General features: G+C 41.7%; 1 protein-coding gene across 5 annotated transcripts in view; it reads left to right on the top strand.

Moving 5' to 3' along the window:
* Positions 1-14,784, top strand: part of LOC128885152 (anoctamin-8) — a 30,089-nt gene extending 15,305 nt beyond the window's left edge. Inside the window, exons 5-16 of one of the 5 annotated variants that reach the window (XM_054139010.1) lie at positions 474-662; positions 1,546-1,731; positions 1,851-2,003; positions 3,019-3,154; positions 3,833-3,888; positions 4,511-4,585; positions 5,044-5,355; positions 7,121-7,318; positions 7,751-8,042; positions 8,835-9,059; positions 9,665-9,935; positions 10,543-14,784. In XM_054139010.1, coding sequence (XP_053994985.1) covers positions 474-662; positions 1,546-1,731; positions 1,851-2,003; positions 3,019-3,154; positions 3,833-3,888; positions 4,511-4,585; positions 5,044-5,355; positions 7,121-7,318; positions 7,751-8,042; positions 8,835-9,059; positions 9,665-9,935; positions 10,543-11,110 — 2,661 coding nt within the window. In that variant the 3' untranslated portion in view covers positions 11,111-14,784. Of the gene's footprint in view, positions 1-473; positions 663-1,545; positions 1,732-1,850; positions 2,004-3,018; positions 3,155-3,832; positions 3,889-4,510; positions 4,586-5,043; positions 5,356-7,120; positions 7,319-7,750; positions 8,043-8,834; positions 9,147-9,664; positions 9,936-10,542 lie in introns of all 5 variants that reach the window. The other 4 variants (XM_054139009.1, XM_054139008.1, XM_054139007.1 and 1 more) reach the window with 4 other exon arrangements.
* The last annotated feature ends 529 nt before the right edge of the window (positions 14,785-15,313 follow it).

Raw genomic sequence — 15,313 nt, 5'->3', positions numbered from 1 at the left:
GGAATGAAGAAATTAAAAAAATTAATTCCAAAGGTGGCATTAATAATGAAAATAAATCCGAATAAGATTCGTGAAATTCAGTTTACCGAAATTAATTACTACGATATATGTTAAATTATACGATCTTTGTTTCGATCTTTATTTCACGTACAATTAGATTTTCTAATTTTTATTAAAATTTCCGTCGAGCAAACGACGGACGTGCATCTTGTATTCCTTGTTCGAGATTCTCGAATCGAGACTTCGATCGAGAAGGGTGTCTTGCTCATCCCAGTTAGGAATCCCTGGTAGGATTAGAAACTTTGTCGACGAGGGGGGTTAATGACTGCGCCCGGGGTTCGAAAGACTTTCGGTGTTTCGGTAATTGAAGTCCTTGTTCGCGGGGACTGCGAACTGTTCGTGTTATTATTCCGCGGGGAAGTCGGCCGCGAATGGAGTTAGCCGTACCGACGACGGAATTAATTTTCAATCAGGTCTTCCCTCTTCACGAGTTGCCTGCTCTGGAGAAGTTACAGCGAACGTGGGTACGCGCGTTTCTCAGCCCTCAACCCTTGGACGACATTTGTAAATACTTTGGGGTGAAGATTACCATGTACTTCGCGTGGCTCGGACATTACACCACCGCTCTGATCGTTCCTGCTGCATTGGGTGCCATATATTGGGTAAGACGTTCTCTAAATAACGTGTTTTCGTATTTTTATATTCGATCGAACTTCCCCGACTGGTGGACGCTACAAAACTCTAGGGAAATAGCAAATTTATCGTTGGAGTTTCGCGAGAACAAACCGGTGTAATTTCTGTAGGAGTCTAAACGAAAAATAAGGCACGGGGGGGATTCGAAGCCACGATCCTCGGATCCACGGTCGACCGCTTTACCTACGCGACCAATACCGTACCCTACGTTTCGTGTTCTTATTTGACTCCTTATTGTTGGGTATGGGAGGCGCGGACACTACACTCGGCTATCCTGAATTGACATTCATTCGCCCTCGAATGTCCGTTTTCTCGGGTTTCGCGTCTCAACAACAGTGCGCGCCGCGCCCTCTTTCGCGAGTGTACTCCCCTCTCTCTTTCTCTCTCGACGCCTCATTGTTGCCCGCTCCATCGTCAACACGACACCGTCCTTCGCGTGGCATTGTTGTTCATCGTGACTCATCGTCACTGGCCGGTCCTCTGCCGCTGTAACCCCCCATCCCGGACGAGCCCCCATATGTAGGAGTCTAAACGAAAAATAAGGCACGGGGATTCGAAGCCACGATCCTGGGATCCACAGTCGAGCGCTTTACCTACGCGACCAATACCGTACCCTACGTTTCGTGTTCTTGTTTTGACTCCTTATTGTTGGGTATAGGAGTCGCGGATACTACATTTCAAGGTTCCACTTTGTCTTTGTTTGAGACAAATAAGTAATTAGTGCATGTAGAACTGCTTACATCGTTATTGTTTAGTTTGCCGGAAGCTGCTTGATCTACCCTAGGTGTTGAAAACGCGAAATATTCTAATTTTCATTGTACCGACGATACGTCCGCTTCCACTTTGCTCCAGATCGGCATCATCGGCAGGAATCAAGCGGTGGAAGACGTGGCGTACGTTCTGTTCTCCGTCTTCAACGTAATCTGGGCCACGGTTTATCTGGAAACCTGGAAGAGGAGAGGCGCCGAATTGGCCTACAGGTGGGGTACTTTGGATCAAAGAGACGACCTACTTATCGAGCCTAGGCCCTTGTTCACGGTAAGCTTCCAGTGAATCGTCGCGTGCATCTGTTCATAGAAAAGTCCTTGTTGCCCAAATGTTTCTTGTTGTAAATAATTGGAAACGGTGATGTTACCAATGATGTTCCCTGTGCGCAGGGCACCTTGGAAATCTCACCTGTAACTGGAAGACTGGAGCCAACGTACCCCAGGTGGAAGAGAAATATGTGTCGATACTTTTTGAGCGTTCCAATAATTGCAGCATGTTTGTTCTTCGTTTTCATCGTGATGATCTGGAGCTTCCAAATACAGGTAAAATATATTTCTCTATTTCCAACCATTCTGTGAAAGAAAAACTGTGCGAAACTCTGTTCTTCAACTATAAATATCACAATTGCATCGAAATTTCAAGTATCAGAAGTTCCTTGCCAGATTCATTTCGAGATCCTCAATCTCGAAGTTCGATATTCGACTTAAATATTCGTGGAGTAACCGAAGAGGAAAATTGTCCTGTTAAATCCCCCCTCTGGCAGCATGCCTAAGACGATTGTGCTTGCAGAATATTCCTCGCAGAGACGTAATGCGCCACGAAAAACGGGGAAACGATTTAGTTCAGAGTTTTTACGTCGTCGCTGGACCGATACCAGGGCAAAATATTATAGATCACCTATGAATAATATATGTGTGTCCATTACGGTGATTTTTCACCCATCTTCTCGATTCTATCGTTTGAATATTTTGTTTGGTGTTCTTTGGACGCATCGGTAATTCAAGGAAGAGGTTGATGTACGGTTTACTTATTTCAACAATGTTTCAGCGATTGTAGATTTTTTTCAAGGCACATAATGTAATAGAACCTCGCGTAGAGAAGATACAACTGACCCCCATCTATTAACAATATATATTTGTTTAAAGAAAAGAAAATTAAACCTTCTATTCATATAATTGATTCAAATTTCGCGCGCGTTCTAACGTCAACCTAATCGCCATCTAGCGGTGAATAGGTGGAACTAAAATTCCGATCTTCGTACAGCGCACCACCGGGAGAACGCTCAAGCTTGTCCTCGAATAGTTCTCACTGTCGACGCTAGATGGCGGTGTTTTCATGTTATTTACCGACGGCGTTCGGTACTTTATCATCATGTCGGTAAATAACCTGCAAATGAAACCCGTAAACTTGAGGGTTTTCCCGATAGATGATCGTCAAGTCGACCGTCGAACGCGCGCGAAAAATTTGAATTAATTTCGCGAGAATGAAAAGTAATTTCCTTTCCTTCGTACAACTATAAAGTAGGATGGCTGTTGATTGTTTGAAAAATATTTGCAGGAATGGTGGGACGCTCGTCTGGAGTCCGCTGGATACGGGTTTTGGCTGAGCTACATGCCAAAAATTTTGCTCGCCGTGGTGATAACGTTAATGGACGAGGCTTACTTCAAAGTCGCCGTATGGTTGAACGACATGGGTACGTGTAAATTGCGGAAACGCATAAGTTCGTTGCCATAGTCCTATTATCTCTCTCGACGATAACGATCTCCGTGCGGCTCGTGACACGAGCGAACGACATTTACGAGTTTTTTTCCTCGCATTGTTGAACCATCACCGAGACACTCTGCACGTCTAGTTTTCAAGTGCCTAGCATATACTAGGGGTACCCATAAAATAGAACTTAACTTTGTTTTTCATTCCTGTACAATTCATCTATTTTTTCTTTTGTTAAATTGAACAACAAGCACCCCTAAATATTAATATATATATATATATATAGATGATAATTCTTACAATTTGAAAAAAATAAATGACATTTCTTATGCGTACCCCTAATAATTTTTTACGAATCTTTTCACAGCTTAGCTTCTTCTAGAGAGTAACTCAGAACTATGCCCCCCTCCCCCGATTAACATAATCGAACACGGATCTTAACATGGCGAATGTTTTATGTTCTCTTCGACGTACGAATACGTACGAGATATATATATATATCCTAGGCATTCTTATCTGTCTCTACTACTACCTACTATTACCACTACCTCTTTCTACTTCTCTCCTTTTTCTGTCGTATGTTTATTTCATTTATTTACATATCGGAGAGCGGTCATGTTACAAGTAGATAGTATTTGAGATTTTTGTGTGTTGGACGCAGAAAACTATCGGCTAGACACCGAGTACGAGAATCATCTGATCTACAAGGTGGCACTGGTAATAAGAAGAACACTCCATTTTTCCACCAATAGATTGTGCGTGCGTGCGTGTGCGTGTTGTGTTAGCCGTTCTTACACGTCCTCCTCTAATCGAATCCAAGAGATTACCCAACTTCGGAATTAACTGAACGATTGCGACAATTATTTGGGACTTTACCGACGAAATTTTCGTTAAGTGTCGCGTGGTTATCCCCGCCACTTCCTCGAGGCTTGGTAGAGCTTTGTATAAGAATAAATTCCACTTCTTTTGGATGCTGCAATATATTATCATTCACCATATTATATTCGAGAGTTCTCCTTTAACGTTAATATATTCGACCGAAATTAGAATAAAAATTCGTGAATTTAGAGGTGGACTGCTAAATGTGATGTTCAAAAATTAGAGCTCTTGCGCTTTTTTCGTTTCGAATATAGCGTGGAATTGTCCGCTCTGGCTGTCTCTGTCGCTGCACGATAAAGTTTCGTTCTCTTTAAGAGTACCTTCCGCTTGCGCTTGTCGATACTTCGTGGCACCTCTCGTGTCTTTTGCTTCTCTAATTGCATCTCGTACGCGTAGCGTGTATGTGTATCGGTCGAACAACGACAGATAGAAAGTATACAGAGGAGACTATGTGTTTCAGTTTCAGTTTGTAAACTCCTTCCTATCGCTATTTTACATCGCCTTCTACATACAAGATCAAGAGAGGCTGAAAGAGGTAAGGACCCTTTTATTCCCGTTTCTTCCTTGTTCTATATTAGGTTCCGTTGTTTCATTTTGTATACTTGAAAATTACTTATCCGTCTCTATTCTATGGTAGCTATGATTAGTATTCTATTAGTATCTTATAATTAGTATCTTCGAGTAAAATATTGCTTGACCGTGTACGTAGGGATATAAAAGTGCAATTTGAAAACCACCGCGCCTTTACTCGATAACGCTCTAGCAGATACACGATACATACACTCTATTTGGATAATACACACGTTACAGCGATTCTTTACTTTGAAATTCGGAAGCTTCCAGATAACAACTCCAGATAGCTACTAGCCCGAGTCTGTTTTCACACACTTTAACCAAATGACCGCGTCGCATAAGAGTCAATTCGAAGAATTACGAACTCTCTGAGCAAAGAGACAACCCAGTCGAATGAAATTGTCTCTACTATCGTTTCAGCAACTGGCCGCTCTGCTGATAGCTCGGCAAGTGATCGGGAATCTGAAAGAATCCGCGGTGCCGTACCTGATCGAGCAGCTGCGTTTGGCGCGCATGAGCTTCGAGCTCTTCGGCGCCCTGAGCCCGAGCGAGGACAGACCGCCTCCAGGTGACGAGAACGACGAGAACCGGAAGGAGTCCGAGGACAAGAGCGAACGATCGGATGGCGGGAAGGGCAAGCAGCCGAGAAACGTCAGCCAGGCAGAGCTTGAAAGTTCCCTCTACAGAGTAGGGCATCCCACTAATTCTCTACTTAGTGACGTTACGTTCAAGGTTTGGTCTAGATTTAGCTAATTTCTTTTCGATTCGATGCACTTCGCCATCGCGCGCAGAAATGGCAGCGCTGGCGATCCAGGAATTCCAATCAGAGAATTAAAAACATGGTCCTTTTTCCAAATTCTCGATGAATCTTCCTTTCATTGAGAAGAAATTAGTTTGTGTAATAAATAGCATCGAATAATGAATAATAAATAGTCTGAGAGTCTTTACAATTCAGAGCTCTAACTCCACAACTATCGGCAAAATTTCAAATATGGAAATTGCATGGTAACATGGGATTCATGTTTCAACGAGAAGGAATTTTTGTTAACTTTGTTATTTAACGAGATATGATGGTCAAGTTTCGTTTTTCAAATGGAACTATATATTTTTTTTTTATACCATTCGATAGTACTTTTCAAGACGAATTCATTAAGCTTTGATGTATTTGCCCGATTTTTATTAGTTTTCAAGTTTACCGTGATCGAATCAGCTTGTGTCGAAATAATGAATAATAAGTAGAATTCCCGAAAAACTTTCGAACTTTGTTGAATTTGTTGAACTATCGATCCAAGTTGCCAGCGCTGCCAAGTTTAAACATTATCACACGTCACATCATCGATTATCTTCCCACTCTCGTGTCTTCCCACGTGTCTCCTCCTTTTGCTTGCGTATACATCTTTTCTTTCGTTCGAGAACCTTCAAGCCCTGGCGATTCCGTTCAAACCTAAACCCCGGACCTACGCTACACACGCACGTCGAGAACGGGTCCGTTCGTACGCGGACGAAGCAGCTAATTAATGTTGTCCTGTGTTGTCTGATCGGTTCTTTTTGCAGAATTTTCATGATTTTTATTCCCGTTTTCCACCGATTCCATCAACGATGCGCAGATATCAACCAGAAAGGTAATGTCACCGCTCATCCTATCATTAAACTCGATGACCCTTTCAATTAACGATAGATTCGCGCGGATTTTCTATAATATATAAATATAAATAATTATATCACACAGAAATTTGGCACTTTAAAATCGTAGTCATACATATTAATAGTAATACATCAGCGATCTTTGATTCGTAAGCCTCTCTTCTGAAAGGAGCATATTATAGAAGAGCGATTATTATACAAACGGAAAAGAATACGTTCTTGGCAGAGAATAACTGAAAGGGTTGAATCCAATATCACGGCTTTTTCATGCTGATTCCATCTTAAGCGCTAGCTTCTTATTTTCCGTTTGACGAGCATAGTAACCCTCACACCACCCACGCTAGATACACGTGATAGAAAATGTTCCGCTGGATATCCCTGAATATGTTTAATATACGATTGGATTACGCTGCAGTTTTATCGATATCATTAACCCTTTGCACCCGAGAGGTGACTCGAGAGGCGTGATTAGGTTTCACGCAGCAAATCTACGATACCTAATGTCTCTTTGGGTTTAATTTCTTTGGAGCTCCAAGTGTCGATAAAATGATCGTCGACGAGGTAAAGGTGACTTTATTCTGAAATCTAGATAGCTTAGAATTCATGACAATAGAATGCTAAGAAACATCTCGAGTGCAAAGTGTTAATGATAAACCTACCACGACCATTAGCTTTTCTACAAAAATTATTACGGTCACGTGGTTTTCTCCTTAACGATACAACCTGCAACGAAATCGCATGAAATACACAACTTAACGAATAATTATATAATGTCGTTCTTTCTGAATAACCGACCTGTCATAGCGATTTAGAACAATTCGCGAGAACTTGTGCAAATCTTTCTATTTTGTAGTACGACGGGGCGTTTTCAGAGCATCTGGAAATGCTATCGCAACTCGGATACGTCTGCCTATTCTCTTCGGCGTTCCCATTGGCTGCCATGGCTGCGCTGCTCGGTAATCTCCTCGAGCTGCGCGGCGATGCTTTCAAGCTTTGCTTCGTCCTCCAGCGGCCCTTCGGCCGGAGGGTCTCCAACATCGGAACTTGGCAAGTAAGTTATTCGAATTTTCATACATATTTATCGAATCATATAAGTACCATTTTGTGTTCAAAACTATCGGAAATGGGTGGAATTAATAACAGTCTTTTTATTTTATTTCGGACGTCTACTTTATTCGACTTTACGGAACGAACGAGAACTAACTAAAAGCTCAGGCCTACGCCAATGAGAAATTTTAACGTCTACTTAAAGAAAAGAAAACTCTGCCCGCGCTCTGTTTATTGGCCTGGTCTCGGGCGACAAACAGTCAAGGGTCCTCGGACCTGGTGGTACCAGTCCGATACTTTAACAGACACAAAGGGCAGTGCTTTCGCAAAAAATAAATGCTTGACGCAAATGTACATGTATATAATTCAACAATTTGCGAATCAAGGTTTCGCGATGAACGGATTACGAAGATGGAATTATTATTTAATTTCCCAGAACGCTATGGAGGCGATGGGTCTGGTTGCGATTCTGGTGAATTGCGCGCTGATAGGACTGAGTGGCCAGGTGCAGAGAATGTTCCCAGAGATGTCGGCTACTCAGACGATCCTCTTGATAGTCGCCTTGGAGCACATCATGCTGGCGATACGGTTTATTATAATCTGCGCGATCCCCGACATTCCGCACTGGGTGGCCACCGAAATGGCCAAGGTGGAGTTCTTGAGGAGGGAGGCTGTCAGAAGGCTCTCCTCGACTCCGTCGCCGGAGCAGCAGCCGGTCACGGTGATAGGTAAACGTAACTTGCGACGTATCTTTCAACCTAACACTTGCTACTTACCTGTTTCTTGCGCAGCCCCCCGTTTCTCCAGCGACAATCGGAAGTATATCTTTCACCTGTAGCTAGATCGAAACTTTACGATGGCTGAACGTTACCAACTCGGTGGAATTTAGTGAATTCAATTTACAGCAAATACATACTGCATACATTCGTAGTACTCGAGAACTCGAGAAACGATTGTAACAACACCGACTACTGTACAACTTCTCTACGTTTAGTTCCAAATTTTAACTCTTTGCTGTACCTTATACTTGGACGTACCCACAACGAACTCCAATGGTAACTACTCAAGTAGCAGATAGAGAAAGGCGAGATCGCGAAGAACTGTGCGATTTTAATTTGTTTGAACAAACGAAAACAATTCAATTAGACTTAAAAAAAAAAAGGTTACGAAACGGTTATGGGCCCAGAACTTAAAGTCTAATTGTTTTTGTTTTTTAAACTTTTTTCCCTCCTTTTTCTCTTTTAACGGCGCGGTGAATAGTCGTAGAGCAAAGGGTGAACATCATTTGTTAATAAACTACATTTGTTAATTCGACCGATATCGCTGTGATCTTCGCCTTTCCTCGCCACCGAAACTGAAATCGTAGAGCAAAGAGTTAACATCTCGATCAGGACGAACATATCGAAACCCGTGACGTTCAGTATCGTGTTTAAATCTCCATCCCATCCTCCGATCGGGAAAATTCTCAACCACGGGTGTCGTCCTTCCTCCTCCCATCTATTAATTTCGCCCGAACTCAGGGAGATTCGTGGTGAGTCCAGCAGACGGTGAGACGGAAGAGCAACAGCTGCTTTCCGAACGTTCCGGCGACGCGACGACGCCCAGCCTCCCGGACACGCTGACCCTGACGTCTACCACCCAGACGCCCAGCAGCCCTCCGACGCCCAGCGTCGCGTCGGTGCCGAGAATCTCCGAGACACCGTCCGCGGCTCAGACCCCTGGCAGCGCGTCCAGCAGCGACATAGGTACTCCTTTCCTGACTGAAACTAACATGGGCAGCATTCGCGACCTTCACATTTCACCCAGATGCTCGATTCCTGGCGGAGAACGAGGTTCGACAACAGGAACAACTGTTCCTTCCTTTCTTTTTCACCCCTCAAACTTTCGTTAACGTCAAACGTCCGAAATGTTAAGAAATGTTATGTAATTCTTTGTAGTATTCGTTAGTTTCTTCTTTCTTTTTTTTTTTTTTTTATAAATATTGTTTCTATTGTTTTCTGTTATTCCTTGTATTATTTTTCTGATGGTCCGAACTGTTAAAGAAACAACTGATACGTGATTCTTTGTAGTATTCGTTAGTTTCTTTTTCTTTCTTAAATATTGTTTCTATTATTTTCTGTTGTTCCTTGTATTATATTACTGGTGGTGCATCCATCGTCCACGAGTGCTACAAGGAATGATACACGCGGAAGCCTTAAATCTAAAGTGATACGTAATTCCTCTATTAAAATTTCAGTTCTTTTCTTCTTTAATTATTGAACAGGTTCCCTATATACAAACACAGAATGTAAAATTGATTACACGAAGAGAACACCGGGAGAAACTATTTTTCTCGTTTGCAAACATGCAGGTAGACGTTCGAGAGACTGGTTAACGAGCGAACCAGAGGCGTCGGGAGGTGCCGATCACTACAGCCATCATTTAACGATCGGACCTCACGGAGGCGTGGACTGGGTCAGGAGGTTAGGTCTGGAGGCTGGAGGCCGGAAGTCCAGCGACTCTGAGATCAGCGGAGCTGGTACCGTAGGCGGAAGCGGAGACGAGGCGATTCATCTTCACCGATCCACCGATTGCATCGTCTCGAAAGATCTTGCTTCTTCGTCGGACAGCGACCTCCTCAGGTACGCTGACCTTCTCGAAAACTCTTTCAACCATTTACGATCGATCGAAGTTTCGTTAAAATTAGAGATCACAGTTTTGGACGGGTATTAAAATACACGGGTACACGGATATCGAAATACACGGATATCTAGGTACGTACGCGTGCATCGAAATACACGAGTACGCATACGTCGAATTATCTATCGTTACCCGTGACTTGAATATTTATTTTAACTAGTAAATAAAGTTTTATAAATTACACTACAAAATTTATTCTGTTACATTTATTCTTCTTGTGTTTATATATATATATTTTTTATTCATTTATTTTACTGCATATCAATTTTTTCCAAATTAATAAGGATCATTATTTTAGAATAAATAGCTTTGTTACATAAAAGTTTGTCTATAAAAATAATTGGATATTGTACCCGTATAATACGATGTACGCGTAACCGTGTATTTCGACGCACGTATACGTATCTGGATATCCGTGTATTTCGATACCTGGGCATTTCGATACACGCGAAGTAGGAATCTCTAGTTAAAATCCTCCGTTTAATAAATCCGCTACCAAGTATAAAGAAAATGTGCTCGATATCGGGGTACCGCTTCCTTCTGTTAAAGGTCTGCTCCGCCGTGGACGATGGCGCACAGGAACCAAAAGTTCCGGTTTTCGCCAGAGAGGGAGAAGGAGCGAGAAAAGTCGGAGAAACAGCAGTACCAGCTCCATCAACGTGAGATATACGAGCACAGACAGCAACAAGCGGAGAAAGAGAAAGAGAAAGAGAAAGAGAAAGAAAAAGAAAAAGAAAAAGAGAAAGAGAAAGAGAAAGAGAAAGAGAAAGAGAAAGAGAAAGAGGCGGCCGCTCAATCGAGCTCCAGCAAGCCAAACTCCAGCCAAGAAGAGGACAAGTCGAACAAGGAGGATCGGCAGGCCAAGAAGAGGAGGATGAAGGAGACCCTGGTGAAGAGGGCCAGGTCCGTGGCCGTGTTCTCGTTGAAGCTGAAGGAGCACAGGAGCAAAGCGGAAAAGGCAGCGCATAAAGCGGAGGAGGCCGCGCTTAGAGAAGAAGAGGGCAGGTGGCACCAATCGCCCACCTGCGTCGGCGGCGAGCTCTCCTGCATCCCCATAGAGAAGCTTATATCCGTGGATGACATCGCAGCCTTGGAACAACGCAGACATAATCATTAGCCGCTTGACGTTTCACTTCCGTTTCACACGCTACGTAGAAACATTCGTCTACGCCAGTGATACTCGCTACGGAACGAATGTTGCAGTGGCGTAACCAGCAATTCCGGAGGGAGAAGGTGCCTTTTCGGCGGAAATGTTCGATCCCACCCCCCCTCCGTGTCGTGTTTAATCTTAGGCAAAGATGATGTGGTATTTTTAATTTTTCAAGGATACGATGATACCAACAAAACTTGTAAAGCAATAAGTGTTAGATTAAACGAAAAATTTTTGTATGAAAATGTTTCTGGTAACGACGATTATGGAACTTCCCCTTGTATTCGCTGTTTATTAAAGAGCTTCTATCTACCAGAGAGAGAGAGAAAAAAAACCATGAAACTTGTACAGTTAAAGAAACAATCAAAGATCGACTGGCCGATTACCTTGGTTTTTTTTTTTTTATTGGTTGACGGAAAAGTCTGGCATTTAGTTACGCCACTGGAATGTTGTTGAGTTGCTTTTGTGATACCCGGTCTCGGATCTTGCTCAACATTCGAGGCAAAGTCGATGACAAATTAGAAAGAGAAAGTGGAGTCTATCGTTTGATCTGTCATTTCATTAACGAGATTCATGAGGAGGAAAGGGCATTAAGATCGTTTTTTGGTTATCGTTTTCTTTTCTTTGAGAGACACCTGAGTCTGTTTTTGCCCCACCGTCCTGAAACTATTCGTGGATCCGTCTTTAAACGAACGAATTTTTAACGAAATCGAACTAATGTTTCATTTGTTTATCAGGCCGATGTTGTACAAGCAACGTTGGATAAATCTTCTGTTGTCCATCTATTTAAAATTAAAACCTATTCCCTCGCGAGTACTATTTTTCCCGTAAACAATGAAAACAACGTTGCCCTGCCGCAACGGATGCGTGTACAAAGAGTGGGGACAGCACAGGACGGAAACAAAACGTTTACGATACGATATTATTTTTAATTAAATTTGTACATCAATTGGAAACTCTAATATCAACTTAGCCAGTATAGCAAGGAACGTAACAGTGATCGCGAGACCGATACAGACAAACTCCGGTAATGAAGATCCTGTATCGCTCTCGCGGTCGTAAAAAATTCTCACTTTCCCTGCCACACTGGCTGAATTTTTATACGACCGAGCATAACGATTGCTACGCGTTAATTGTAATATCAACGTTTAACGAAAAATTGCTCAACTTTCGAGATAATGTACCCTCGGTTTCGCTCGGGATTACGATTCGTAAAGTTGACACGGCCTCCGACGGACGGCGCTGCTTTATAATTCTCTGTCGGAACTCTGACCGGAAGTGATCGATCGATCGATCCTGTCGATCGATCGCTGGCATCGGGTTTACGCGAAATTCCTGTTCGTGTACCACGTTCATCGATCGCGAGCTGCGAAACGAAACGGATAGTTTTGAATTTTCGAAGTTCTTTCGGATCCATTTGACAAAATTTCGTGTGAGTATCATTCGCGTACGCGAAACGCGCGCACCGGAAAGCTCACGTGGAACAATGAAAATGCTAATCGGGCGACGCGATCGAGAGGATTTTCTTTCGTGGCGATTAGCAACATTGGGAAAGAAGAATCGACGAACACGAACAAAAAGAAACGGCGCACAAAATAAAATCAGTCACCACGAATTCTAGACGACGTTCTATAGGAAAACAGTTTAGAGTGTCATCGTTTAAGATCACATTTTTTGGTAGAATTAGTCGATACCTCGGCATCGTAGAGTGTAAACTCCGAGAAGATTGTTGTTCGATTTCCTTGCGATTCGACGAACTCGAAGAGAAAACAGAAAAATCCACGGCTTTGTACGACGTTTTCGCAACGAATAGGTTTCGAATTTGGTGAATTATACGCACATCCTTGTTTCTTTATCGCGCGACGTAATCGAACGCTAAACGACGATCCCACCGTACTTTTCTTTTTTACCGTAGTTGTACATTTCTCAATCGCCAAACTCGACCGCTGGCATGTTTAAACAAAAGAATAAAATACCAAAAGTATCTAATTTTAGTTACTTTACTAAATAATTAATTACTCTCTACGAGCACGCCTATCGATTAACCGAGTTGATTGAAATTTTTTCGTTCGATGAAACACCGTACGTCAAAAAGCGACGATACTTTCTTTTTGCTGCTCGATCGAGAAGTGAAGAGAAGGAAAACCGTGAACCCTTGAAAGGAAGAGAATAGCTCGACAAGCGACAAAGCCTAGAAACTGTTCTCGCGTGTGTCGCAGTCGAAACGTGAACTTGATCTATGTTCGCATTCGTTAGCGAATGTACATGCAGCAAAAGTGTACATACATTTTATATGTTTTCTCATTTGACGATTCTCGTCGTAAAACTTGTACAATTTCACCTAGAAATTGACCCTTTCTGAATCTTCCCTAAGGGTAAACAAAACCACGTGGTTGTTACATATCCGCTACTTTACTCTCACAAGAAGTACAGTGGGCGTAGAATGTATTCGTACACCGATCAATTTCTCAAAAAACTTTTCTGTGAAATTGTAGTTTCTTGACTTCTTTTTGTACAATCAATGATATTTTACATATTCTCGGAAGTCTCTAAGATAGATATAGTCCAAACAACATTTACTAATTGATATAATTTGTGAAATTAACAAAAAACATGGGAAAAATGGGTAAAAGTATAGAAGTAATAAGTATTTGTACGATTCTTATGACGAACCATTTACATTTGTAACGTAAACACATTAGTTTATCGCTCCGTACCAATTAGAAAACATCAAATTTCCAGTAAAGTACTTTTAAAAATGCCTCTAATAGAGGAATGGAAGAAGATCCCACTTCTTATTAACTTCTAACTAATAATTTAGTTAATTTAATGCTTGGAAGAGTTACGATAATTATAAAATCAAAAGGAAATCCCACGAAGGAAGTATTACACACTTGTAAATTAATGTAAATTTCTTTTTTTTTTTTTAATCAAGTTTTAAAAATTAAACAGTTGTGCGAATACTTATTGCTTCAACATTTCTATCGATTAATTGTTTTTTTCTTGTTAATTTCGCAACTTACATAAATAGCTATTTCTTTTTTGTACTCTATCTATTCTAGAGATTTCCGAGAATATGTAGAATGTCATTGTTTATAAAGAATAAGTTAATAAATTACAATTTTACATAGTTTTTTTTTGGAAATTGATCGGTGTACGAATACTTTCTACATCCGCTATATACCGTTCAAGTATACATTCGCCAGTGAATGCACGCGGTTGCAGTTCACATTTAAACTGTGACAATATGCAGCAAATTGTTTCCGATCAGGATAGAGACACGATAGAGATATTTGGTTCCATGGCCTAGCCAACGTCCCCCGTCCGCTGCTAACGTAGCACACCGAGGCACTTTCTTACGTTCAGACTTTTTAACGACCACCGATCCACCGTGACTAGCTGATTAGCGTTATAAATAGACGCCCGTGACGACATTCGAGCACCGTTAAGGCAAAAACCTGTATCGCATCGTACTTTAGCGCGCCCTTTGGGAACCGCATGACTAGAAATCTGCGAAGTCGATAGTTTAGACGCTTTCGTGAGGCGAAGTTTTAAAGTGTCAGCGGAACGCATCTATGTTTGTTAGATGTTTTGTATAAAACAGGAACTGAGCCAATAAAAACATTCTACGAACTAACGAATTAACAGTGCCGTTCATTTGTACCTCTGTACATCGTAAAAATCGATCGTCTGACTGCACTCATCTATTTATTCTATTCACTCGTAATGAGTAATTACATGTATTATTAACGCGTTGTCTAACAGACAGGTATTCTTGAAAATCTCTGATAGGATTAAATATTATTTAGATTATTGGAGACTACGCAATAAAACATTTATCGTGGTATTTATTTTTCGACTATAAATCGTTTGGTCGCGTAACTAATTCAAATTTCGCGCGCGTTCTAATGTCAACCATATCGCCATCTCGCGGTGAATAGGTGGAACTAAAATTCCGACCTCCGTACAGCGCACCACCGGGAAAACGCCCAAGCTTGTCCTCGAATAGTTCTCGCTGTCAACGCTAGATGGCGCCATTTGTATGATTGAATAATAAATAAAAGATTTAAAAGTTGAAAAATGATTTCCATTCATCTTTTAATATTACGATGCTTGTCCACTAATTTGTTTTTGCGTATAATTAGAAAAACAACTGAACATATACCTGTG

This window comes from Hylaeus volcanicus, chromosome 2 (assembly GCF_026283585.1).
Source record: "Hylaeus volcanicus isolate JK05 chromosome 2, UHH_iyHylVolc1.0_haploid, whole genome shotgun sequence".
Lineage (NCBI taxonomy): Eukaryota > Metazoa > Arthropoda > Insecta > Hymenoptera > Colletidae > Hylaeus > Hylaeus volcanicus.
Note: the sequence above shows the minus strand (reverse complement) of the source record. Positions and strands in the feature narration are given on the sequence as shown.